The 27,521-nt window shown below is 40.4% G+C and overlaps 2 protein-coding genes across 5 annotated transcripts in view; one reads left to right on the top strand and one right to left on the bottom strand.

Annotated features, from left to right (window-relative positions):
• Nucleotides 1–11,639: 11,639 nt before the first annotated feature.
• Nucleotides 11,640–17,336, top strand: rnf223 (ring finger protein 223). Its single transcript, XM_023407696.2, has 2 exons — nucleotides 11,640–11,973; nucleotides 15,907–17,336. Exon 2 carries the CDS (start codon nucleotides 15,954–15,956, stop codon nucleotides 16,674–16,676), a length of 723 nt encoding a protein of 240 aa, XP_023263464.1. The 5' UTR covers nucleotides 11,640–11,973; nucleotides 15,907–15,953; the 3' UTR covers nucleotides 16,677–17,336.
• Nucleotides 17,337–18,647: 1,311 nt separating this feature from the next.
• ptpn11b (protein tyrosine phosphatase non-receptor type 11b) overlaps nucleotides 18,648–27,521 on the bottom strand; it is a 40,801-nt gene continuing 31,927 nt past the window's right edge. For all 4 annotated transcript variants that reach the window (XM_023407705.2, XM_023407706.2, XM_087174377.1 and 1 more), the window contains exons 11-16: nucleotides 26,423–26,577; nucleotides 24,845–24,912; nucleotides 24,532–24,683; nucleotides 24,080–24,180; nucleotides 23,328–23,455; nucleotides 18,648–21,969 (exon numbers count right to left, since the gene is read on the bottom strand). In XM_023407705.2, coding sequence (XP_023263473.1) covers nucleotides 23,368–23,455; nucleotides 24,080–24,180; nucleotides 24,532–24,683; nucleotides 24,845–24,912; nucleotides 26,423–26,577 — 564 coding nt within the window. In that variant the 3' untranslated portion in view covers nucleotides 18,648–21,969; nucleotides 23,328–23,367. The remainder of the gene's footprint in view (nucleotides 21,970–23,327; nucleotides 23,456–24,079; nucleotides 24,181–24,531; nucleotides 24,684–24,844; nucleotides 24,913–26,422; nucleotides 26,578–27,521) is intronic.

Genomic DNA, 27,521 nt, shown 5'->3' with positions numbered 1-27,521 from the left:
TTTCATGCCTTGCTAAACTATGACTTTTAATACCTTATTATACCATGAATTTTTATGCTTTTCTATACTATGACTTTTTATGCCTTATTATACTATGACTTTTTATGCCTTACTATACTATGAGTTTTTATGCCTTACTATACTATGTCGTTTTTATGACTTTTTAAGCCTTACTATACTTAGTCGTTTTTATGACTTTTATGCCTTACTATACTATGACTTTTTATGACTTACTATACTATGAAATTTTTTTGCCTTATTATACCATGACGTTTTTATAACTTTTTATACCTTACTATACTATGAATTTTTATGCCTTATTATACTATGACTTTTTATGGCTTACTATACTATGGCTTTTTATGACTTGCTGTTCTATGTCGTTTTTATGACTTTTTATACCTTATTATACTATGAATTTTTATGCCTTACTATACTATGTCGTTTATATGACTTTTTATGCCTTACTATACTATGAATTTTTTTGCCTTACTATACTATGTAATTTCTTATGACTTTTTATGCCTTACTATACTATAAGTTCTTATGCTTTACTATACTATGTCGTTTATATGACTTTTTATGTCTTACTATACTTACTTTTTATGCCTCACTATATGTCGTGTTTATGACTTTTTATGCCTTACTATATTATAACTTCTTATGCCTTACTATACTATGATTTTTTAAGCCTTACTATACTTAGTCGTTTTTATGACTTTTTATGCCTTACTATACTATGACGTTTTTATGACTTTTTATGCCTTACTATACTATGACTTTTTATGCCATGCTATACTGTGACGTTTTTATGACTTTTTATGCCTTACTATACTATGACTTTTTATGCCTTACTATAGTATGTCGTTTTTATGACTTTTTATGCCTTACTATACTATGACTTTTCATGCCTTGCTAAACTATGACTTTTAATACCTTATTATACCATGAATTTTTATGCTTTTCTATACTATGACTTTTTATGCCTTATTATACTATGAATTTTTATGCATTACTATACTATGACTTTTTATGCCTTACTATACTATGTCGTTTTTATGTCTTTTTATGCCTTACTATACTATGACTTTTCATGCCTTACTATACTATGACTTTTTATGCCTTGCTAAACTATGACTTTTTATGGCTTACTATACTATGACGTTTTTATGCCTTACTATACTATGACGTTTTTATGACTTTTTATGCCTTACTATACAATGACTTTTTATGCCTTGCTAAACTATGACTTTTTATGGCTTACTATACTATGAGGTTTTTTAGACAATTTTATGTCTTAATATATTATGAAATTTTATGCCTTAATACACAATGATTTTTTTAAAATAATTTTATGCCATACTATACTATGACGTTTCTTGATGATTTTATGCCATCCTATACTAAGACATTATTTTCAAATTTCATGTCATACTATACTATGACAATTTATGCCATACTATACTATGGTGTTTTATACCTTACTATACAATGATGATTTTTTGATAATTTTATGCCTTACTATACGATGACGTTTTTTTATTATTTTACTCCGTACTATAGAATGACAATTTATGCCTCACTACAATATGACTTTTTTTGATAATTTTATGCCATACTATAATATGACTTTTTTTTTTTTATATAATTTTATGCCATACTATACTATGACGTTTTTTTGACAATTTTATGCCTTACTATGTTATGAGGTTTTATGCCTTATGATCTAATGACTTTTTTAAAATAATTTTATGCCATACTATACTATGAGGTTTTATGCCTTACTATACTATGAGGTTTCATGCCTTACTATACTATGATGTTTTTTGACATTTTTATGCCATACTATATTATGAGGTTTTTTTGATAATTTTATGTGTTACTGTACTATGACGTTTTAATCCATACAATACCATGAGGTTTTATGCCTTAATATAATATGACGTTTTTTTGATAATTTTATGACTTAATATACTATGAAGTTTTTTTGATAATTTCATGCCTAACTATACAATGACGTTTTTTGACAATTTTATAACATACTATGACGTTTTTTGATCTCTATACCATGAGGTTTTATGCCTTAGTATACTATGATGTTTTTTCACATTTTTATGCCTTACTCTACATATATAGTATCTACTATGCTTTCCATACTTATGTTCAGTGGTTAGAACTGTCGCCTCACTGTGAGAAGTTTCTTGGTCCGACCTCTGGGCCTTGGGCCTTTCTGGGTGGAGTTTGCTTTTTCTCCCTGTGCCTACGTGGGTTATCTCCAGGCTCTCCGGCTTCCTCCCACAGTCCAAAGACATGCACATTAGGTTAACTGGCAACTGTAGTGCCTTACTATATGATGACCTTTTTATACCTGAATATACAATGACTTTTTTATGCCTTCCTAACTATGACTTTGGACTGTGGGAGGAAGCCGGAATACCCGGAGAAACCCCACGCAGGCACAGCGAGGGCAACATGCAAATTCCAAACAAAAAGGCCCCAGGCCCAGAGTTCAAACCCTGATAATAATAAATAAAATAAAATATTGTAAGGTAAGGCATAAAAACATCATAGTATAGTAAGGCATAGTATGGTAGTAAGGTAAGGTAGAATAGCACATTATGTAAAATATCTCCCCAGCGTTTACCTCTGAGCTTTCAAATAACTCATTATGTTGAATTCATATGATTAGGAAACCTAACCTTACTAGTTTGAAAATGGTGTCTGAGATGAGCCAATCTTTACAGAGGAGTCAGTCCTCCAGAGGACTGGAGCACTGACTGGATTTAACTTTTTTAAGTCACACCCACAGAGAGTGCAGGGATGAAGTATTCTGGCAGAACAGGTTCTTCTGTGAAGGGAACTTTTTTACCCTGCTCTTAGCCTCTCAGGCAGAACTTTTTTTCTCTGGCTGCATATCCACCCCACCTCCTCTACTGAGACCCTAACACCAAAACATGGCCCCAACCCTGACCAGCTTTTACAGAAATATAGGCATCTGATTGGTCAAGCTTGTTGGAATGGTACATAGATGCAAGCTCAGCCTGAAAGGCAAATTTTAGGTCAGTAAAACCTCCCAAAATCTCTGTAGTATTCTCAAACACTTCACGTCAAGTAATACCACACAAAAGCATCCCAGCAATGTCATACAAGTGTATTGACCACATGGGGGCACTGCCTCCATGCACTTTCACCAAGGGGAGTTCAGTCCAACACACTGAAAATCTTCCTGGAACTTTTTTGTTTCATGCACCAACATCAGCATCTCAACGCAGTGCTTGAATTGTCAATAACTGAAGTATTGAGCAGGAAGTGGTGGAAGTTTGAAATGAAGACAGCAGCTAGCTGGAGGAAAAATATATTTTTATCAACTGTTTAACTTCAGTTCCATACCATCTGGCCTTAGGTGTTTTACACTATATATCAATGTTGAGATTAAAGTTAAGAATAACACGGCACAGAACCACATATCAATGTGCTGACCTAACACTTGTCTGTCTCAGGTTAAAGGATAAGTCTGGTGAAGGTGTTTTGATCTGCCAATGGAAATAGTTCCCAACACATTCACTATTTATTTGTGTTTGTGTAACATCTGCTTTAACTACATTTTGAAGCTTTTGTAGGTAATTATACTAAATTACATCTTTGATAAGAGCCAATGGGCTCGAGGCTGAGAGCCACAGACCGGCTGGAGAGGTTGTAAAATAGTGAGACGTTGACACATTGTTGTTTTTTTCATGAGCAGAAATATATAAAATATCAGACTGTGAAGGTCACAGTGGCCTGGTGTAAATGTACACACATTTTCTATCTACTCTTTCGAGGCAGTTTCATTTCACTTCCCATGATGAATGACTAACCTGCTGATTTGATAAACACACACGTCCTGACGACAGACTAATAGCAACTCAAATCAAGGCCAATAAATCAAAAAAACGTGTCTGTGGAAAATATTTTCATAATGCCTGTTTGACTTTAAAAAATTGGAGCTGGACTAACAGTTTCAACGTTGGTCTTGTAACATACAATTACTTTTTGTTTTAGAGCCTGTTCTTATGCAATGTCATGCCCCAGAGATCGGTTCTGTGGTATTCACAGACTTTATGACAAGGCTCACTAAAAACCTGCTGCTTGAAAGTTCACATGAAAGAATGCTGAGTGTTCCTGGTCAGCACTGTGACTGTTACATTGTTGGTGCTGCTGCCCAGGAATTATTATGACAATCCATTGCATTATTTAACCTTGACTAGAGCCAAAGTTGTGACTTGTAGAAGAAATCTAAATGTTTCTTTGTTTACAGACACACACACACACACACACACACACACAGACACACACACACACACACACACACACACACACACACACAGAAGTCATTGACAGCTACTTCACTGATGGTGTTCAAAAGCTGCTGCTGAGAATACTAATGCTACTAATAGGTCTACTACTTCTGCTTCTAGCATTGTCTGCAACTATTAATAATACTGCTGCCCCTGGTACTGCTGCATGTGCTTCCACACCTCTCATCTCTGGCAGGATGATGATTATTCACCATGGTGGAAAGTAACTAAGTACATTTACTCGGCACTGGACTAAAGTATAATTTTAAAAGGTACTCTCCTTGAGTATATTCCTATTACATTACTTCTACTACGCAATTTCAGGATGAAATATTGTAGTTTTTACTGCAGTACATTTATCTCACAGCTGTAGTTACTTGTTACTTTACAGATTAAAACTTTGGATAAAATAAACAGGTTATAAAATACAGTGCATTGTTAAAGATTAACCCAGTGATCCTCGACTATTTGCCTTGTGAACACTTGCAGAAAAGCACTGTAGTTGAGCTTCTTTGTCAAGTTTCAGATGCCTGTAAGCCGACAGCAGATCCAACCCTTTAAACTTCTGATAGTTTAAAAGTGCTGAAGGCCCAGACAAGTCAACTTCCTTGTGTTTTACAAAAGAGGGAGAAGCTTAGTGTGGAAATTTAATACAAATCTGTGTTTTCCTCCTTTCCTACCCAATTCATCATCTCACAACCCTTCAGATTTATTTTGTGATCACTGGAGGGGACCAGCCCTAAAACTGGAAAGCACTGGACTACACTTTCTCTGGTAACCACAAACAGAGGGGCAAGAACAAGCAACACATCAACCAGCCACAGCAGTAAAACACTTACACATTGTTGCATCAGTATTAACAAGCTAGTGTCAGATACAATTACATCCTGTAAGTCATTGGTGCCACAATGAGGTGCATGCTGGTTTATCAGTGTTGGACAGGAAAATGAAATTCATTGGTCTCAGTTTAACTCTCTGCAGTGCAGGCAAACGAATATGCAAATGACCAATCAATACAAGCAGGCAAACTATGAATAAAGGATGTTATCAAATGTAAATCAAACAAAGTTTTTATATAATTTATACCAGATTGACATTAAAGAAGGAAAACTCACACTGTCAGCGACGCATGAAGAAGCTGAGACTGGAGACACATGAACTGAGAACATAGTCAGTCAGAGCGCACCTGAAGTCACTTCATCTGATCAGGGGAGTCATGTTGGGAATAGACTGTGTCTCAGGTCCTGTGGGGGGCAGCACAGAGGGAATTCACCAGAGCTGTGCATGGACAGACACCAACCTGCAGGATTATCAACCTGCGGGTCACTTACTGCAGCTCCACTGACCGTGGCCTCACTGCTGCTTTAAAGTCAGCCACATTTGTCTCAGAGGCCATTACAATCTGAACGACACACACCCTTAGAATTACAATATGAATGAGAACAATGCAAGACCAGTCAGGAGCTCAAGACTTTGAGTAAATATTCATTTCAAGAACCTGAAAAGCTTCAGGCAAAATGTAAAAATGTTTGTAGTGACGAATGTGGATGAACCTGATGAAAAGATTATGTACAAACCTCTTCAGACTAGGTTTTCTATTTCTGTGTTCAATCTTTAAATGTAAATTCTTATGTCATGTTTCATTGCTTTTCATGCATGTCTATCTGTTTCTGTGATGATATAAATAAACTCCTGTTGCATGACTCATAAGGCACAGAGCAGAGGTGTGCTGCAGCTAACCGCTGTGTACTAGCTTCCAATGAGTTTGCTGTTTTTCGTTTGTTTGTTTTTTCAACATGCGCCACGTCAGCAGAATATCAACCAAAATAAAAACGCCATTAAAACTGTAACAAGATGTCCTCTCTTAAGAACAGACTATGTCCTATTATGTAAATAAAGTTTATATTGAGCTTTGCTGGTGAATGCTGCATCACCAAACTCATTTGAAATTAATCCAATTACCATAAACTGATCACCACCTTAACCTGGAGCCTCCTGGGTGCCTGAACGTGGATCAGTTCCTCACTTTAACATTTACTGTATCTCCATGTCTTGTTTTTTTTTAATGGCTTTGAATGGTATTGATACAGTTATTGGTCACTGTAATCATTTGTCCTGTACATAGCGGCCATGAAGTGATCATTTCCTAAGGTGATTCTAATGTCTAAAAAGTCCACTCCACACTCTACACTAGTATGAAGCTTCTGCTGTCTGATTTAGGAAAATCAAGAGAGTTGATTTGACTCGGACTCTTGAAATTTCAAATTAACCTCAGCTGAACATCAGAGTGCATTTTTACACAGAGCGAGGACAGTGGAATATTCTTAGAAAAGGATCTCTCTGCAGCCAATTTCAGTAAACACAGGTGCATGTGGGTATTGTTTAAAGACGGGCTTAAAAATATGAACCTGTCCTTTATCATTTTTACATTTGTCTGTTACAGAAAACTTTTCATCATCACAGACAAACAGAGACATAAAAGAGAAAAAGGAAACATTTCTGATTTAATATAACATTTGTTGACAAGCTGCAACCAACCCATTATAGTCATTGTGGAAAAACAGAGGGTGTGTGTGTACATGTGTGTACGTGTGTGTGTGTGTGTGTGGCAGAGTAACACGTGTTTTATACAGTGTGTCATCAATTTCCAAGAGAATAAAATAGGATAAACACAACCATAAAAGCCACATGTTGACAGTGAAGGTCAGTGGGTTGGAAAATGATAATCTCCCTCCAAACAGAAACAGTGCTTGACCTCAGTCCGACATTAGGATCTTTGTTATGGAAAGCTATTCTTAGAACTTGTGATAACCTTGTAGAAACCTGAGCGACACAAGGTTTGTAACTTGCTTCAACTGATCTTAATTTTTTTTTTTTTGAACAAAGCCCTTGCACATCCTGCGCTGATGTAAACTTTAGTTAATTTCTTAACCATAATGATAATATGACCCAGATAAGGAGCATTATCAACAACATGCGCATATACTTCCGGCTTCCTCAATACATGACTCATCAACAAAACACAGAGAGCGCTATAGTAATACCTGCAGGGCCAAAGATTATTTGAAGTCGAACGTGACTGTTTTGTAGTTGTGGGTCATAAAGATAAGTTGATGAAATAAAGTGCCTACCAGTAAACTGTAAAATAGCCATCCACAAGCTGTAAATCAATATTTTCTCGTGTTTACCTTCTCTGTTTTGATGTTCCTTTGAGCCACCTGTCACACATGACTATGGAATACGTCCAAGAAATAGGTGACTGGAGCAAAACATGATTTACAGTCTAATGTATGCCATTCATTCGCATTGTATCACACATAGAGAGACTGAAATATAAATTACATTTACCTTTGTGCAAACATTCCTGCAGTATTCATATATTCATAACCCTGAGCTCTTATACTTTAGTCAAAACTACATCCTTTTGTGAGGGAGCTATGAGCATCGCCTCATTAAACAGCTGCAGTTCCTACACCCACCTTCCCAAACACATACATGCACTCAGACACTCAGACACGTAGGTTTAAATATTTGTTTAGTGATTCTTTTTAATGTATTAATTGGCTGATGGTGGATCCTATTTAGTTGATTGATGTGTTATGTTAGATTCATTTCCAGGAGATGTTTTTGTTTGCAGTGTTTTTTAGTTTTGTTTCTGATCACTCTCTCTCCCTCTCTCTCTCTCTCTCTCTCTCTCTCTCTGAGGTGATATCCGGGGACCAGGACTGTCATGGAGTCGTGCCGGTGAGAGCGTTGATGACCAGGGCCTGGTGTGTTCGATCAGCCTCATTGGGGCAAACCAAGTGGACTGAGGAGAGGGGGGGACAGATTGGAAAGGAGTTGGGTTATGTTTGGGGTTAGTAAAAGTAGTGTGAGTCAAATCTAAGTATTATTTGCTTTATTGAAAGTACTGTGTAAAGGTAAATATCAACTACTGCACATCCTGGGGAGACGGGGAATCCATGCCGCTATCCAACACTGTAAACGTGGCTGTGTTTAATGTGCAACATTTGGACGCTGTGTTTCTTCCTGTTGGTTGTATGTCTCAGTCCCGTCCTCGGTTAAGTAAAGGGCCATTCCACCACAAAACCTTTACACCTTTACCCCACCACTTAACTCTTCTTGTTTGTTCTGCTAACATGCTTCGCAGCTGTCACCCACAGCATTTATTGGATTTGTGCTTTTTTATTAAAGCTCAACAGTGACCTTCTCTCAGCTCTGGCACCTCATTCGCTGACAGCAAATACAGGACCACTGCCATGTTTTTCACTTCATGTTGAAAAAAAAAAAACTGACGTGACGCTGCTGCTGCTGGTTTGCTGGAGGTGTAGAGAAGCAGATGGGTGTTGGAAAGCAGAAAAAGGCACCTGGAGGTGTCTGGTTTCCTCATCACCTCCAAAAGCTCCTGTATCGGTTAACACGTGCAACGCTACAGCCATAGCTTTAGTGGTTCATGCATTATCCCTGTGAATCCTGACTGTGAGGTTGCTTTGTGAATATAAAGTTCTGTTAGTAAAGACAAATGTGAACGAGAGAATTTACTGAAATGAGAATTTTAAAACATGTGCGCGCACTGAAAAAGACACCAATCCTACTGCAAACTACAATTAACACTGTGGCAAAAGGAAATACTTAAAAGTGCATTTAAAGTTTTGTGTTCATCAAGTGTCCAACATGCATGGACAAAGAAAATTGGGCCATGGACAAAAAAAAGTAAAAGGCCACCCACACACCTCATATGTGGGACCCCCAGACCGGTGCTTTATGTCTCTTAGTGATCATTTTGCATCTGGTTGTGGACGTTCTGTGTCTCTTTATGGTCGTTCTGCATCTCCTTCTGGTACTTTGCATCTCTTTATGGTCATTTTTTGTCTCTTTATGGTCATTTTGCGTCACTGTGCTCATTTTTTTGTGGTTGTACGGTGTCTTTTCAGGCCCCTGACCTCTCAGGGCCCCTGGGCCTCTGCCTGGAGGGCCTGTTCAATAAATAATCCATCAGTGGTGTATCAGTGGAATACACAACATAGTGATGATTTTTGCTATTCTTTCCAGTAAATGTCAAGTTTTTGTCCGTCATGGAGATCTAGTGGTCAAAGATCCCTACCACGTAACGGCAGTGCCTCTGGTTCAAACCTGGCTGGGGCCCTTTGCATCATGTCATTCACCTCTGCCTTTGTCCTCCCATCACCCTTTACATTCTTTACTGTACATTAACTAATAAAGGCAAACATGCCTGAAACGTAAGTCTAAAGTCTGAAGTTTATCCTCAGGTTAACGCTGGCGAAAAAGTCAGTAGATAGAATGAAGAGTATGGAAGTGGAAATTGTAGTGGCACGAGAGGAAAGGTTAGGATTTCTTCCTCTGGAGCTTGACTGACAAAACATGTTGTCACCCTGCATTGCACGGGAGCAGCAGAAATCTAAAACATTACTGTAGTGTTTTCATTCCTGCAGAATGGATTCAGGCCATTATTAAAGCAGCTCTGTGAGGCTGCGCTCAGGCACAGTGGTGCTCTGAGCTAAATGCCGATGTCAGCTTGCGAAAACATGCTCACAATGACAATGTTATCATGCTGCGGCTCAGCAGGTTTAAGGTTTACTATCTTTGTTTAGCATGTTAGGATGCTAACATTTGCTAAGATTAGCATTAAACCATAGTTATAGCTTGTTCCAGTGGTGCGTAAGGATGTCTGTGGGTGAAGTGAAACCATCGGCTTTGTTGTAGGAAGCTGAATGAAAAGTTGGGATTACTATAGTCAGAGTCCAATCCCTGCAGTCAACAAAACACACACCCTGCTGTCCATCTTTACCAATCTGGGTCAGACATAACATTGTATTGTATGTTTTAAACTGAAAAAAAAATGCAAGAGCACAGATTTTGCCCCTGGGGGGGGCTTCAAACAGAGATTGAAAATATCATCTTTGCTCTCTAGTGTTTGAATAAATGTCAGGTTGAGGAGGCAGACAGTCAACATTGTGTCATTTTATAGCCTGCCTGCACATACATACACACACACACACACACACACACACACACACACACACACACACACACACACACACACACACACACACACTTCCCTGCTCACGTGTATCCCTCCCCAACCTCAGCGGTGGCTTCACCCAACCCTCCATTCTGTACTAAATCTTTCACATGTTAATTATGAAGCCAAGTTTTGTTGATTCCAGGCAAGGAAATAAAATGGCTTTTGATTGTATACCTTTCGTTTTCCAAAGCACTCACAACTCAACGCCCAATAAATGACTTTGCTGATATGATACGGGAGTATTTGTGTTTGGGTTACTAAATAACCAAGTCAGTTAGGCAGCTGTTACTGCGGAGACAAGCTATTGCTAATAGCCCAGAGCTGTGAGTCATTACCATAAAATAAAATAAGTAATCAAATAAAAAAAACTCCAACAAACATGCTTCAAGTTATCTTAATGAGCAGGAGCTTCTTCCTGCTGGATGTACATTTGTTATTTTTATGTTTATTTCCTGAATTAAAAATTAAATGAATGCAGACTTGAAAGAAAAGCTCTTTTTATGCTTAACGCTGATCTCGCCCTCTAACACCAAACATGACATTGCTTTTGTCATTATGAGACACCTCGCCTGCTGTTTTCAAAAAATACACATGCGTGCATTGAAAAGTTGTAACACCGTGGGGACGACCCGCCGGGCGCTGATGTGTCATACTGACCGGCGACACCATGTCAGTAAAGAAGAGCCTATTCACACAGAGTGCTCCGGTGGGAAGATAGCCCTGTATCACCACCTGTTTCCTTATCACTGACTCAATGGAAATGAATCCCTTATATGCACTGTGCCGCTTAAGCATACTGGCTGATGGGAAACATATGTAGCTTGTGTGTCTTACGTGTTTAAAGTCCAACACGGTGGAGGGACTCTGCATCGGCTCAGTTTGCATTTAGTCGATGTGATCTACTGCTGACCAGTCGGTTGAAGGATTTGATTAACTGTATGTGTTTGTTTATTAGCCTGGGGGTAAAGGGCTATATTTGCATCACGTGTGTGTGTGTTTTCTTTTTTGTGAGGGTGGGGAGACAGTGGAGACAGGTAGAAAGAGGTGAGGATGAAAAACAAAGATATCAACAGGGAGGGGTGGTGATCTGGCAAGAATGTGTATTCCTTTCCTTGAAGTCTTGAGGTGTCTTCCTCCCCCTCCCCCCTCCTCCCCCTCCTCCTGCTCCTCATCCCCGCCTTCAGACACCACCTCAAGGCCGAGACACCTCTAAACCAATTTGCATAAAGTGCTAAAAAGGGAGCTGACAGAGCAGGGCAGGTGATACCGGCCAACGGACGTCGAGGAAGGAGGACCTAGAGCTGACATTGACATAGCTAGCTATTACTCAGCCTGTGAGCTCACACCCCCACACACACACACACTCTCACACACACCTGTGGCTCCAGCAGATTATTCGGACCAGTACAGAGGAGGACCTCAGCCCGGGTACACGCGGCAATTAAATACCCCCCCTCAAACTCCCTGCTGGGATCTCTGAGGTCAGTTGACTTTGACTTCAGAAAAATGCATCTTTGAGCGCAAAGGGAGAGAGCTGCGCCCGACCCAGAGAGATAAAGAGGATCATCTGACATCTTCTTCAGTTAACAGGTAAACTGAACCTTTACTCTGAATTTTGCCTGAAGCCTTTTGTGCTCTTTACACCAGTGTGTGGCTTACTGTTGTTCAAGCACAAGACTGTTTCACTACAACTGTTGTTTTCATTTAAGCTTTTTTCTTTTGATGTGAAGGCTGTGACTCTTTTTTAATAACCACATCACTGTGAGTTAAGTCATTCCTCTTGAATCAAATACCAATAGATAACAAAGAATACCAACTGCAAACTGTTGGATTCATCTGTAATACATCACGATATGCTGAACACTTCATTTCAAAGAAACATCCATCCATCACAAGGTAGATAACAGAAGCACACTAGCAGCCGCACCGCTCCATAGTGCATTGTGTGCTGTATTTACACATGTGCTATCTCTACATGTTCAGGTCTGTTTTTTGCCTTGGCCAGGCTCACGTTCAGTTAAACAGGCCAACCCACCCCCACCCCCTGCCCTACCTGTTCCCGCAGGCTGGGAACAGGAAGGGCAGCATTGTAGTTGACGGTTGAGCTGAACTTGTAGTTGAAGATACACAAAGCTAAACCCCAGAGACACAAAGGCACAGAGAAAAAGAAAACTACATTATCTTATATGAGGCTTAAAAAGAAAAAAAAAACAACTCAAATTTGACTAACAAATGAGGTCTGTGATTTGTATACTAATGGGTCAGTAGGACGGACGAGACGAGGAAAACATGTGCCGCTGAAAGCGATGAGGGACCATAAAGTTAAGAGCAAAGCAAAATATTGTGCTGAACTGTGAAACAAGAAAGACGCTTCCCCCAAGCTCGTCTTTGAAGCTAATTTGGGTTCAGCAATAACTTGTTCTGAGTTAATATTTGAGTCTGCTGTACAGTATATGACCTCCTCAGCTCTGGCCACAAAGCCCGACAAACTGTATTTCCTCCACCTGGACACACTGTTAAAGAAAAGGCTTCCACGTGCTTTTCGTCTTGTTACATCTCGCATTGAAACAGGCAGTTTACTTTAGTTTAACAGTATCCACAGTGCATAAGCTACTGGTCATACCAGACCAAATAAGCCTGTAGCAGTGAGTGTACTGATTAGAGTTGGGCGTGTTTAGTTGCTTATTAATTAAACCTTTCATTTGTAAACTTATTCCTTCCTTCCTCCCTTTAATTAAAGAGTCTGAAACTAGATTCATGACCAGATTGTGTTTACACCATTCTTCCTTTTTCTATAAAAAACACAACTAAGATACATATTTCAGCATATGTGTTAAAGTTTGACGGAGGGTCAGACAACAATGTAAGCAATACATTTTTGCATTTGTAAATAAGACGAGCAGGAATTTAGACATACAGCTGTGGAATGTCCAAGTCTCTGCTGTTGTTGTTCAGTTGCTATTTACCTAGTGCCTGCGCTACAGGCAACATAGCCTGAGGCTTTGGAAAACTCTGTCTCACTGCAAAGACCTTGAGCTTGATCTCTTTGACCCGTGATTAACACACTGATTAACCTAATATGAACCGTTATGGGTGTGAATGAGCATTTGTGCAAATACAAGCCAATACTATGAGTATGCTAATCGTCATAACGACACAGAACCAAAGGCAAAGTTAGTCCCTCTGGCTGTGGTTTGTTCCTGCCTATTCAAATCCAAATGACTTGGTTTGAACAAAACAATCCCCCACTTCTCAAGTGAGGTGAAAAGGCACAATTTGATTCTAGTTGTTGGAGACAATTAACACAAACTGTCTCTGTTTATCTAATTCCAGTAATGTATTGATTTAGCGTGTGTTTGCCTGGTCCTTTCATAAAGCTGCAGTTAGCTCACCTCAGCAGCCTCACTTGAAAATAAGAAGTGATTGTGTTCATTTAAATGTTTGAGATACTTCCTTGAATTTTTTTTTTTGGTCACCTGCACAGTCACTGGATACGTAGTGGCTGGTGAGGTGTGGTTAATAAAAACAGCCAGTCACCGTGAGTTAAAATTTTATCTGGATGCATGTTTGCATGGGAGATTTCAGTGAATCACCGCACCCAGTGATACAATTTACATTTAGGCAACAGGGAAACTGAGTCAGCATCATCAGGTGGGTGGGTGGGGGGCGGGGGACTTTAACCTGATAAGACAAGTGTAATAATACAGAAAAATCCGTCCTCATCCCCCTAAAGCATGTCTGAATTCAGTGGAGACGGAGAGAAAGAGTTTGCGGTGCAGGAATTTCAAGGGTAGATGGAGCGATTAAACAGAGAACAAGCAGGGACTTTGTGTGAATGGGAGTACTGGGGCAGGACCAGGCCTGAGGGCACAGGCAGAACACCTGCGCTCTGACCATCAGTCATCCCCAACACACAAACACACACAGTCCTCTTCACATTAGTGCCCTTTAATACCTGACCCACAACACCAGCGGGCAAGTTATTACTATGTAATATTCTCATCATCCTTAAAAAAAATATGAGACAAGGAGACCAGACTCAGAAGAGCGCAGCAATTTAGTCCTCAAAGCCCAGAGTCCTGCAGACTTAACATGGTCCCAAAACCTGGTCTGTTAGCTTCTTTACAGTTGCTATACTGTGCTCTCACATTAACAAAGCTGCCTGTGTTTATATACTGTCCCAGGTAGGGCCACATACTGTGCTGCTTGATGCGAGAAGGACTCAGTGACTCCCTGTAACAGCTGGTGCATGTTTGCACTGCGCTAGCTACCATTAGGCCTGTATGCAAATTGTCGAGTAAAATTTAAAACACTTGGATTCCTGTAGCAAACTGTTGCATGTAAACTCCATAAGATAACACTGCTACGCTCTTATCTGAGCTACACAGATGAGATATTTGGGATATTCTGGTGTTATCTGTCTTGACAACATAAACTGTATTGTGTTTTATCAGTTTTGCTTGTTGTTAGCAGGTCCACAGATCAACTACGCACTTAAAACTGAAACCTTATAATAACGGTGGTATAAATGGTATTGTATATATATGGTGTGTGCAGCAGGGGTTCAGGGGTTAAAAGCCATCAGCTGGAGTGAACACCTAGCTTAAAATAGCTAGCACAGGCTAAACTTTGGAGTTAGCTTGCTTAATCTTTGGTTAGATAATGCAGAATCTGTATTTTCACTATGTACATTGACATAGAGATATTTAAAAGAAGAGCCCATTAGGTTTGCACTGACTGACTCCATGCCCAAACCAAACATCCACTGTCACCACGCTTAATATTTACAACAGCCTGATGATTATCAATGCGCTCAATGGGAAAATCATCTAATCAATTTTGCAGTGAGGTTCAGCAAACTATGACTCTCTGGGTTTCATTGCAGGTTCATGACCGGGACACTGAGTGTTACAGCAAACTGCACCAACAGGGGCTTTTATTCTTAGTAATAGTGGTAAATAATTTGAATAATATACAGTGGAATTAAAGGTGTCAAATGTGGCTTGTTGTGTCGTGATTAAAATGTAGTCAAGACTGAGAAATCCTTTTTTTCTGTGTTACCTGAAGAACACTGTGTCCATGCAAACAAAAACACTCACGCTGTAACTGCAGAACAGCCCACACAAAATAAGGGGGTGGACATTGTCCTTTCCCTGTCTTGCGCGGGCACGTTACTTAACTGAGATATTTTATTTTTTCTCGTTTTTGTTGCTTTTGTAAACATTACTCAACACATCTGACCCTTTTTGCATCTTGTGCACGAGTGAATTACTCATTGAGAATCCAACATCCTGTCAGCTTTGTAAAATTACGTGTGCTGCGTGTGAGGGTAGAAATAGGTCGAAGTTCAACATTCAGCTGGGCTGCAGAAAATGCATCACTGATTGACTGTAATCCTGTTAACATGTTGGGATTATGGTCGTGCATGACTGGAAAAATGGTTTTCATTTGCTTGCACAGTTTTCACGCTTACCATCTGCAAATATGAAAATTAATCTCTATCTTTCATTCATTGTTTTACAGATTAAGAAAGGAGAGTTCAAAGAGGGACTGGACAAAAGAGAAAGAAGATGGAACAGTCTCCACAAATTTGGCACACACAGGTCGGACCCGAAGACACGACTGGAGGGCTGCAAAAGAAGGTGTCAGTCGTCGGTCAGCCGGAGTGCTCCATCTGCTGCTACAATTATGACAATGTCTTCAAAGCACCCAAACAGCTGGAGTGCACCCATACCTTCTGCCTGGAGTGTCTCTCCCGCCTCATGGTTGTCTCGCAGACCGGCGATGACACCGACGGCAGCAGAGGGCGCCTCTCCTGCCCCTTCTGCCGCCAACTCACCACACTTCCCGAGGAGGGACCCCCGGCCTTGGCCAACAGCGGCGAGGTCCTGGGCAAGCTTCCCGAGCACCAGCAGCAGGTGGAGTCGGTATATCTGGAGGGGGAGAAGCTGTGCTACAACAGCTCAAGGCACAGTGCCGACTTGGGCACCTCCGACAGCCCCACGGCCTTCTGCGTCTGCGTTGACATTGGGGTCAGCAAGGCGGTGGCCGCTCCGACCCAGACACGGCCACGGACTCATGGCGCGCTGGGCCGGATCGCGGACTGGAAGAGGATGGTGCTCTTCATTGTGCTCATGGTGCTGCTTGTAGTCATCGTGTTGTGGCCGCTGCAGTGCGTCTTCAGCACTGGAAACATGCGCTGTATGCGACAACGCGTCGACTCCGGCCCCACTACTGTGACCACCACTGTTGCTTTCAACCCATTCACCAGACCACCGCGTATGGCGGAGTGAACCTCTCCACTAACTGCACTTCACTGCAACTGTACATAATGTATAATATGACACTAATATTTGAAATACTGGACACTAAACCGTTGCTGCGTAATTTCAGCTTTGATAAGTGCACTTGATTATTACTAAACACATCTGTCCGCACCTCAGGTTTTCAACTTTCAGCAGAACTACAGATGTTAAATCCACTGTGTGTCTCTTTTTAGTGCCCCCTGGTGGCAGTTTAAGAAACACAAAGACATGGTGGCAGATCCCATCAGGGGACGCCGAGATGAAAGGGCTGAAAGCAGCACAGACTGCATCAATTTCCAGTGGACATTTGTGTTATTCTGTCACCTGCTACCAGGATAAGTCGAATTATTGTGAATATTTAAATTATAATCACATAAAAATTCTGCACATGGCGGCTTTAACTCTACAAAGCTGGAATTTATCCTTCTCCACGGTATACATCAGCAGTACTACACTACTAAACTACACTTAAATATCTGGTTGGCTGAAGAACAACAAATAGTGAATGAATGTAATCACAATGTGTCAGCTGACAACTTTATATATTGTACAGATGATTTGTGTGTGTTTTGATATGACTTTGTTTACAGAACTGTAATAAAAAATGTGAGGTATTTACTCAGATCATGTTTCTGGGAAATAACAAAACATTTGTCTACGATTTCCTCGTTATTAAGATGGATGTCATTTAATTGTGGTTCATCGTGATCATCATCTCTTAAAAACTAAATTTACTGCAGCATCAGCTGGTGGATTAATCTGTCAGAGCAGCAAGTGTAGTAAATTCCCCTCGAACAACTCACAGCTCCTGAAGCGCTTGAATGCAAATTAGAAACAAGTCTTAGTTTCAGGGTTAAGTTCGTCATTTCCTCCTTATCTGAACCTTTAACCTTTCACTATAAAAATCAAAGTTTAACAGGAAGTTTCCTTTATTTATTCCTGACTTAGGTGTGTCAGATGAAGGTTTTTCCGAGCAGCTCCCACGTGACGTGGTTGATAAGACGGTTACAATAAATCCCAGCATTAGTTTGGGACTGGCTGTTATAAAAGTGGAACGTCCTGCAGCTCCATTTAAACTTCCAGTAAACACAGTTAACCAATAAACGCAGAGTGAAGCCAAAAAACACTTAGCAATGGCTTGAAAATGGCTTTCTCTAAATAAATAAAAGGTAAAAAAAAAAGAAAAAGGAAGACAATAATAAATGTTGTTTGTAAAAATATTAATAAAAGCTTCTTGTTAGTTGGCATTTTGGTCTCGGGTATTTAAGCGAAACCTTTCAAGCCTACAATGAATTTTTTCAGTGTGTTGTTTGTTTTTACTCCATTAAAGCAGAATAAACAGCCTATTTCCTTGCGGATGGCAGCTACTTAAAACTTTTTTATTCAACAGTTAATGCCAAAAGCAGATAAAGTGCTGAAAATAACAGTAAAACAAACTCATCATTCCTGATTTCCCCTCCCCTTATATTTACTTTCTTGTGAGTTATGAAGCACAATTTCTACAGGCTCCTTCAACCATGGAGCGGTCCGTCATTACTCGAGAAACTGGTGCTTTTCTGCGGCGCCTTGTTTTTCAGTATTTATATTAGTTAGTCAACATTAGGTGAAATTCTCAAGCCACGATGCAGGTTTTTGTTTTTTTTCCCCCCAGTATAGAGCACTTTTCAAATTGAAGACAAAACTTGGAGTGGAGAGGATGGAGAGCCACAGCAGGGTTCAGCTCAAACAACAGTTCATAACACACCGCCTTGTGTTCTCTGCTGCTTCTCCACTACATGTACTTCACCCGCAGGCAAAACACAGAAAGTTGCTTGTTAAACTCACATTTCTTTCACTTTTTGGGCAAAGTTTCTCCAACCTTTTCCCCAAACTCTCCTTATTAGTGTGGAGAAGGTCCCCAATCTTAAAAATAAATAGATAAACCTGCGAACACGACAGAAACAAGCAAAACGTCACGTGTGACTTTACATAGTGCCATCGTAGATTTTTATTAAACTATATGATAATAAAACATTTCGATGCCATTTTTCTGGCAGCTCATTGCATCAGCAGTTGTAGCCTATACAGCAAAAAAAGGCGTTTGGGCAGAGCCAGTGCAAGAAGAGGAGGAAAGGGGAGGAGCCTCCACCGAACAACATGGGAGCACTCAGTATACCACGACTCACTTCCGCCATACTGCCACCAACAGAGGAACAAGGAATAAAAATTAAAAAAACAAAGAAAGAAAAAGAGCAAACAAACAAATTTTTTTTTTAAAAATATCAACATCATTTTCAAGTAAATGTAAGAGGACAAGCAGAAAGAAAATACCGTATTACTACTGCACACCTCCATGTGCGCTGGATCAACTCAGCCTGAATTTACTTATCAATAGTCAAATTACACCAATAGTAATAATAATAATAATAATAATAATATTCATAATTGAGACACAATACAAAATGAAAGAACGGATAAAACAATCAATTAGAAATGTACAATTTGAAAAAAAAGAAACAAGAAAAAATAAAACACTGATGGCAAAAATCTAGTGCACTACCTAAAATACTTCCACAGCCAATGGACATCCAGACAGCCCTGAGGCCAAAGATTCAGCAGTTTCACACTTTCAAGTATCGATGTTTCACCGTATCACAAACAACTTGACCCAGAGAGGCAAAGTGAAATACAAAAGAGTTAGAAACACAGAAACAAACACCACAAAAAGTCATTTCTCATTCATCAGACAAAGAATCACAGTTCAGAAGGGAAAAGGACAAAAGGACCCCCCCCCCCCAAAAAAAACCCAGAGGGCTTCAAACGTCCCCAAAGTTCAAATTCAACTGAAATACATCAAGTGGTGCAGCATTTTTCTAACAAACGTCTTTCGCTGACACAGGGCAGGCAATGCCCTTCACTGAATAAAACATAGCTTTTATTCACATAGAGAAACAACCATTAAAAATACGTGGCAACAAACTTATAAGAAGAAAAAGTTTCAAACCAGACAAAAGTAGCCAAGTAGCCCAAAAAATCACAAGATATTTGTGAATTGATTTCTCTGGGTGTTCTTCGTCTACTGTAGTAGAACCTTCATAAAAAGGAATCTGAGCCTGCGACTCTCAGGATGACAGGATGACAGGGTGACAGGATGACAGGGTGACTGCTGGCCTCACTGTTACTTTATTTTAGAAAACTGCACAAGGTCAACTCTATCAAATGACAGTTTTTGGTTGTTTTTTTTTGTTTTATTCCAGTGTTGATTACTCATGGCTAGATTTTAAATCATGTCTCTGAAGAGTCACGAGCCGCAGCTGCAGAAACCGGCTGATTTATGACTGAAGAAAACGAGGTGCACGCAGCCTGCGAGCGTCCTTGACCTGGTTCGTTGGACGCTTCTGTTGCCGGAGACAGGGGGAATGGTCAGAGCACAAGCACCACCAACAAGTGTCACTCATTCACGGTTTTAGTCATTTCAATGTCCTACTGCAGGTGACAACATTATTATCTTTTTCTTTATCTTTTTTTTTTTTTTTTACTTTAAGAGGTCGTTACACTTTAAACGAGCTAGGTCAGATTTCATCTACGTCTGTGCGCTTGTATTTCAGCGGGATATTTTGGTTCTGATCCTGGAGGCTAAAAATAGTGAACAATCTGCCAGACGGCGCGGAGGACTCAGTGCTCCGCAGCACCACCGTCTTCCTTATCACATCAATGACGTCGGCTTACTCGCCCCGCTATCATCAAGCCTGGATTATGGCCATCTTCTAAATTACTTTTTGGAGACAAATCTATTCTTCAATCTCAGGCAGATGGCCATCTGGCCCACTGTAATCGGGCCCCTTTGCCTTGACTCCTTGTGACGAACTCCTCCGACAGATGTTGAACCGCATCAGACCTGCTGATTAACGAGGACAGCCAGACGAATGAAGCTGAAAGGCGGCGGTCGGCCAAGCTCGACTCCAACCGCCCATTCAGGAATCCTCTCAACCCAGTTTCCTGTCAAAAATGGACTTCAAAATACTATTATGATTTAAATCAAAATTTGTGCTGGGGCTGGGGGGGGGGTGCTGCTGCTGCTGCTTAGACACTTGTGCTTAAACATTTTCTCTTCCACCATTATGCTGTTTTATAAATATAGATACATTTAAAAAATAAACATCTCATATGTTACACAACCATGATACCAACAGCTTCAGCAGGAACACCAAGAAATAATGAAGCTGATTAAAAGGACAAACAAAAAAAGAAAGACTGGAGGTGGTGTCCAGATGACAGATGACAGACAGGACTGATGTGTTTGTCCCTGTAACCGTAAAAGAAATAAGTAACAACGTCTCCAGCTCTGTTAAAGAGCGATAACAGAACAGCTGATTTGCCTTTTGCAACAGCACAGGAGACTGCAGACCCCTCTTACACAGCAAATCTCCCGAAAAAATTAAAAAACTTCAAAAAAAAAAAACAACAACTTTTACACCCAAAATTAAAACGTAAAAATTCAATTATTCTTCCTGTGCCTTAGGATCCTGCAGTAGGTTACGTAACCGCGCTTGCTATCAGTCAGCGGCCACATCAATAACCACCACAGCTCCACAGCTGGAAAGACAGAACGCAGCAAAAACAGTCTTAGGTTTGAGTTCAAATGACAGCCAGCAAAGGGGGAAGAGAGAGAGAGAGAGAGAGAGAGAGAGAGAGAGAGAGAGAGAGAGAGAGAGAGAGAGAGCGCGAACAGTGTGATCTCTAGCAACGAGCGGACAAACAGCTTAGCTTTGACCTCTTCTTGGGTCCCGTACAGCTCTGTTCATTTCAGGCCAGGGCAGACTCCATGTTCAACACACATCATCATCCCGGGGGAGAAAAAAAAAAAAAACAACTCGTCGTTTGCTTTGTCAACTTTGGATTTCCAGGGTTTGGAAAACAGTAACAGTGCAGATTCAACAGCAGGTTTGGGGAGGCTAGATTACAGACACATCCTGTGACAAGGCACTTTCGCTGGTTAAGAGAGGGAGAAGCTTTGGAAGCTGGAGAGAAGGGGGGGGGGAGAAACGGGGGAGGACAGAGGCTCTGAGCGCGGGCGCTCTGCTGAAGAGTCCTCCTCTCTGTGGAGGGTGGGGTTTTACTCCAGACAGAGAGGGCCAGCGGGACGGCAGCAGGAAAGGAGTCAGCCCGCCACCTTCAGCCCAGACAGGGTCCACAGGTGTGGGCGGTAGTCAGAGCAACCCCCCCCCATCCTCCTCCTCCTCCTCCGCACCTAAGGGATTTTCAGGCGCTGACGAAGCGACACCTCCCACTGAAGCTGAAACTGAAGCACGCACGCACACACACAAACACACACACACACACACACACACACACACACACACACACACAGTGGAATTGGTTGGTGTCACTTTGAATCACGTAGTTACGATGTTATTCATGATGCAGATGTGTGTGTGTGTGTGTGTGTGTGTTTGGATTTAAAACCTTTTTTGTTGTTCAGTAACTGAAGTGCCTTCAACCAGTCACACAACTGATTAAGAATTTCAAAAACATGTGTTGCTTTTATAATAAATTCATTGGTTGCGTTCCCCATCACAGATCTCTGAGAGAACCAACAGTCAGGAAAATGCTCCCGTGTTTTTCCAATTGTACTGAAAGCAATATTTTTCTAATATTTCTGAGAAAATACTGGAATATTTACAGCTTTTAGCAACAACAGCAAACTGAGATAGCTCCTCGAATGGCTGAAAGGACCCTCGCTTCCAAACAGGTGACATCCCGTCAAAGCTAAGCTAAGCTAACAACATCCAACTGACAACTTGTAGTCCCACCCGAGGTTCAAATAAATACATAAATGAATGAAAAAATAAATAAATAAATAAGTTTTTATTTAAAAAGTTTTAGCCATGAAAAAGAAATCTGTATTTATAAATGCTGTTTTGAGACCTGCTTACAAAAACATCAGGTTAGATTAATTTTCAACCCCAAACAATCCATAAAGACAAAATATCTCAAATTAATTTAACATTAATTTCTAAATACGTTCACTGGTAATTAATTCACAGTTCTGCGCTGTCTTCTGCTGATGACCCTGTCTGCTCTATTAATCACTATGCGAGGGAACAGAATGAGACTCTGAGAATCGAGGTTGATTATAATATGAACCCAAATTGAATCTTTTGTTGCTTTGAGTGGAGCTCAGATTTTCTTTTAAGGAAGCTCCGCTGCTCCTCGCCAGCCTATAATTTGAACCTTGAAAATAGGAGAACATTACTCTTCTACTTACATGAGGAAAATGAATTTGACTCACAGGGAGAGAGTCTTCTATCAGTGTAAGAGTTTTAACAGCATCACAACTCCTGATTTTAGGGGCAAAATCAGTTTCCCTGATTCATCCACACGAGCATTAAATTTAGAGCTCATATTTTTCCAAAAAAGCCACACTTACATCTAATGGGATCCAACATGAAGTGCCAACAACACTCGTTATGTCCCCCTCTACCAAATCGACTGCAATGCAGACCTTTAACAAAAAAATCTAAAGCAAGTGGGATGATGCTCTAACACATTTTTTTCACTTTTGCAGAGAGGAAAATACAAAAACAAAGTGCTTATTTTAAACAATAGTGGCTGAATGTGTCCTGCCACAGTGTAAAACGAAACAGACGAAGTACTCACAAAGAGGCCGACAGAGAGATGCGGAGGTCCCCGACATGTTTTACCTCCTGGTGTTGCTGCTGAAAGACGTCTGAGGGCTTTTAAAGTTTATGTTTTCGTACACGCCCGATGAATCGTCGTTTGTCATCCTGCAGTAACACAGAGGAGATATTCAGTTACAAAACAAATGAACAACTTGAAGGTTACTGCAGGTTCATGGAGTTAAATCTAAGACTTTTTAAGCTCTTCTGAATATATGATAAAATGAAACTTAAAACCAGTTGCATGATCACACTGGCTAAAGTGTGAAATTATAATATTTATTATATTATATCGATTTTTTTTATTCCAGTACTTTGCAGCAGTAATGAGGAATAATTCCTAATGATGTGATTAATATAATTAATGCAACCTGGATCTAACTAAGCAGCAGAAAATGAATGGATGGATCATCTACTAACAAACAATCTAACCGTCTAAATTAAGTTTCTGCTAAAAGCAACATTTCCCATAATGAGCCACAAGCTTTGCAGCTACTGTAGCTCTCAGCACTGACACTGATGGTGCTGACTGAAACTCGCACAATCCACTGTTGCACCAATTCTGCATTAAATTATACATTAACTATATTACATATACATTCTTATAACAAACATTACTCCCAGGCCAGAGAAAATATAATATAATTCCTTATAAAACCAGTTTTGTGACCATGTGTTTAATCATCACATTAATGGTCACTACACCTTCACTATGGTATGTGTTCTACTTACACAGAAGAGGAGCGCGAGGACGCCATGTTGGGTTTGGACCTCGAGTTGGTCATCGGGGGATATTTGATATTGGAATATTCCCTCTCCTTCATCTTATTCCTCTGCAAAGTGTCAACACGAATCAGTCAGACTCCGTTTAGACGACAAGATCCTTGACAAAGTTTTCACAAACTTGTCCTGTGTCTGAGACCTGAATTAAATTTTAAACAGTCCCAGATGGTATCCACATTCACTGGAAACTTACTGAGATAGTTGCCAAACTGCTGTTTGCCTCACTGCGCTAGCTGTCATAACATAACACACGGCACTGGCCTTCAGACTATGAGGTCAAACACATGTCGCACATAAATATTTTAAAGCCTTCATTACCGTGTCAAAAAGTGTTATGTGATGCATTTTAATTCCTGCATTTGAAGTCGCCCCTGAAATTGATTTATAGCGTAGCGGACTACCTGCTCCTCCTCCAGTCTCTTCTGAGCCGTGTCTATGTACTGCTGCACAGCCATGTAGATGAACTTATACTGGGCCTCTGTCTGCACCATGCCCGACCTCTGCTGCCGTACCCTCTGGATGGTCTTGGGGATGTCGATGTCACAATCGAGACCTGGAGCACGCACACACACACACGCACGCACACGCACACGCACACACACACACACACACACACACACACACATGTCCACACACATCCAGAAGATTAGCACAGACACAGCACAAAGATTTTAATGAAATAGAGTGTGTCACTTTTATATCTCAGCTTCGTACCTTGGCGGTTAATTATATCGATGAGGATGTCGATGACAATAATGGTGCCTGTCCTGCCGATGCCTGCGCTGCGGGGACAGCAGAGAGGAAAGTCAAACTGTGTGTAATTAAAACACTTTAAGCATCAAAGTCGAGGCAAAAAAACTTTTCTCAAATTCAACATGACAAAGGAAGTAACACATAAAAATCTACGGTTGTGAATCACAGTTTGGCGACAGCAATAAAGTCCCTTGAATTTGTTGTTGTGTCACATATTTTAACATAACAAATTTATCAGCAGCCCGTTGATTGGCAGTTGACAGTAATGAGTTTCATGTTGTCATCATGTTTGCTTGACGTGTTCGGGTGTCTGGGCACGGTGATAGACACGCGGCGAAAACCGGATTCTTCTATTCACACCAGATGGATTAATCTATTTACATTTGCTACCAAACATGTGTGAGAGTCACGTGTCTGCTGTTAATGTAAAATGACTCAGTGCACTCTTGATGATAACAACACATTAAATAAAAAAAATATTTACACAGCAGGAATTCATTCATGTTTGTAACACGGAAATAAATCTAAGACTTACAACTCAGCTCAGCTATGACTCAGTGTTTCTTTTTTACTAAACTACAAATTTTAATTTCAGGCTCTTATGTCAAGACAAAGAGCAAAAATAAAACAGCTGTTATTGGTCAAGCTGAGATAATTCAGAAGTAAAACAGAGCAATGTAAATAAAACCCATGGCATGATAGTTACTTGGCTAAAGAAGGACTTTATCTAACAGTTACTGAGAGTTATTACAGCTCAAGTGTTTGGGGCATTAATGTGATAAGAGAAAAAAGTTGGTGAAGGCCTATTGCTAATATGAAGGTAAAACTTTCAACCTTAATTATAGCGCACTCAAGTGGCCAAGTGAAACCATATTTCAAGAAACCCAAAGCTCATATATTCATCCTTAGAAAGCAAGGTCATCAGGTGTCTCGTGAAATCGAATCAACGTGAAGAAGAAAATAAATAAAATAAAAACCGCTGTACTGCACTTCCCTTACTTATTGTAGAATTTTGTTATGCACTTGTAGAGTTTTGTTTTATTAAGTTCCTTGATTTTGGCCCAACTTGTGGGTCTTTTTTCCTCCTTTCATTTATATTTATGTCTGACATAAATTTGCTGCTGTAAATATTCTAAATACTCTTGCACCCTCTATAGAGCTACGCCTAAGGCATCCTTTAAAACAAATTCCAGGGTTAAATGAAAGCACCGTGTAACTATACAAAGGTCTTATTTTCTTCCTTTTGTTGTAACCAAGTCTACAGTGTTTCCATAGACAGCTGCAAAAGACTTTTGGACGTCTTCAGTATCGCAGTGACACAGGCCTCAGGTTCGTGCAATAAGGAAGGCAGCAGCCACTGTGCGTGCACGCGTGTACGCAAGATGAGGTTTTAATAACTGCTGTTGTCGATATCAGCTTCAGAGCAGTGTTGGCACATCGGCTTGTTATTCTCTCTACCTGACACACCAGTAATTAACTTATGGCTCAACCGCACGCTTATATAAACCCCAACGCCCGCCCCCCCCCCCCGGGTTGTACCTGCAATGTACGACAATGGGTCCAGTGTCTGGAATGGAGTTCTGCGTGCGGTTGACATCCTCTAGGAACCAGAGCACACCACCAGGCTCGTTGGGCACCCCGTGGTCGGGCCAGCTCAGGTACTGATAGTGCCAGATGTACCTCACGGGCTCCTTCTACAACCAGGACACAGCAGGAGAAGATGATGAAGAAGATTTTTATTTTTTTAATGGGAGTATTCATATTGTTTATTATGTGGTAGTTTTGAAGCTTCACTCCTCAGTGTTCATCAAAACATATAATCCCACTGTAAGAAAAAGGTAAAATCCCACAATCTTCATTCCACACAAAACATGAACCAATAAAAAGCTAATATATATATAAATATATAATACTTTGATTTGATTTATTTTCCAAAAAGACAACAACAACAACACAGTCAGGACAAAAGTGCTGTAGTGTGATGAAGGCATACTCTCTGGTCAGCTGCCATGTGTAGGGCTTTGTTGGCAGAGCGGTAACGCTGCAGTTACCGATGAGCCTCCCTGAATGCTGAAATACGCTTTTGTGCGAAATGAGGATTGCGGATCTTGTTCTTACTCAGAGGAATTATCGCTTAGGACCAGTACGGAGGATTACAGCGCGCCAGGAATCTTTCCTGTGTGCAGTATAACATGTAAAAGGCTCCTGCTTTTGCAGGAGATTGACAGTGAACTGGATGGGGGGGGAGGGTGGCGGCGGTCTTTGGTGAAAATATTAAAATATTACCAGGTTGTTCTCAGACAGAATTAGCAGACTGTGAGCTCCACCATTGTACTCGTAGAATATTTAGAATATGAGATTTTGAATTGTGCAGAAGATACATCACATCCGCACACCAGCTACAACAAGACTGGACATCCACAGGATACACGCCATTTTATATTCCTCCCTATTCAATCAAATTCAGACTGACTGGAGTCAGAATTGTTTTCAGGTACAAAAGAACAACGCTGCATCAAAGGGTTTTTATTTAAAAGCTTCATTGTAAGAAAACTAGAATCTTTCTGCATCTGCTCCTTGTATTCTTCACATCCATGCAGTCGATCCTCCCGTAAGTGTAATCACAAGCACGAGCACG

This window comes from Seriola lalandi, unplaced genomic scaffold (assembly GCF_002814215.2).
Source record: "Seriola lalandi dorsalis isolate HSWRI2012SDOR001 ecotype SW California unplaced genomic scaffold, Sedor1 jcf7180002054345, whole genome shotgun sequence".
NCBI lineage: Eukaryota > Metazoa > Chordata > Actinopteri > Carangiformes > Carangidae > Seriola > Seriola lalandi.
Note: the sequence above shows the minus strand (reverse complement) of the source record. Positions and strands in the feature narration are given on the sequence as shown.

Coding starts and splice junctions, on each gene's coding strand:
- rnf223 (XM_023407696.2), top strand. CDS start 15,954: ATGGAACAGTCTCCACAAATTTGGCACACACAGGTCGGACCCGAAGAC.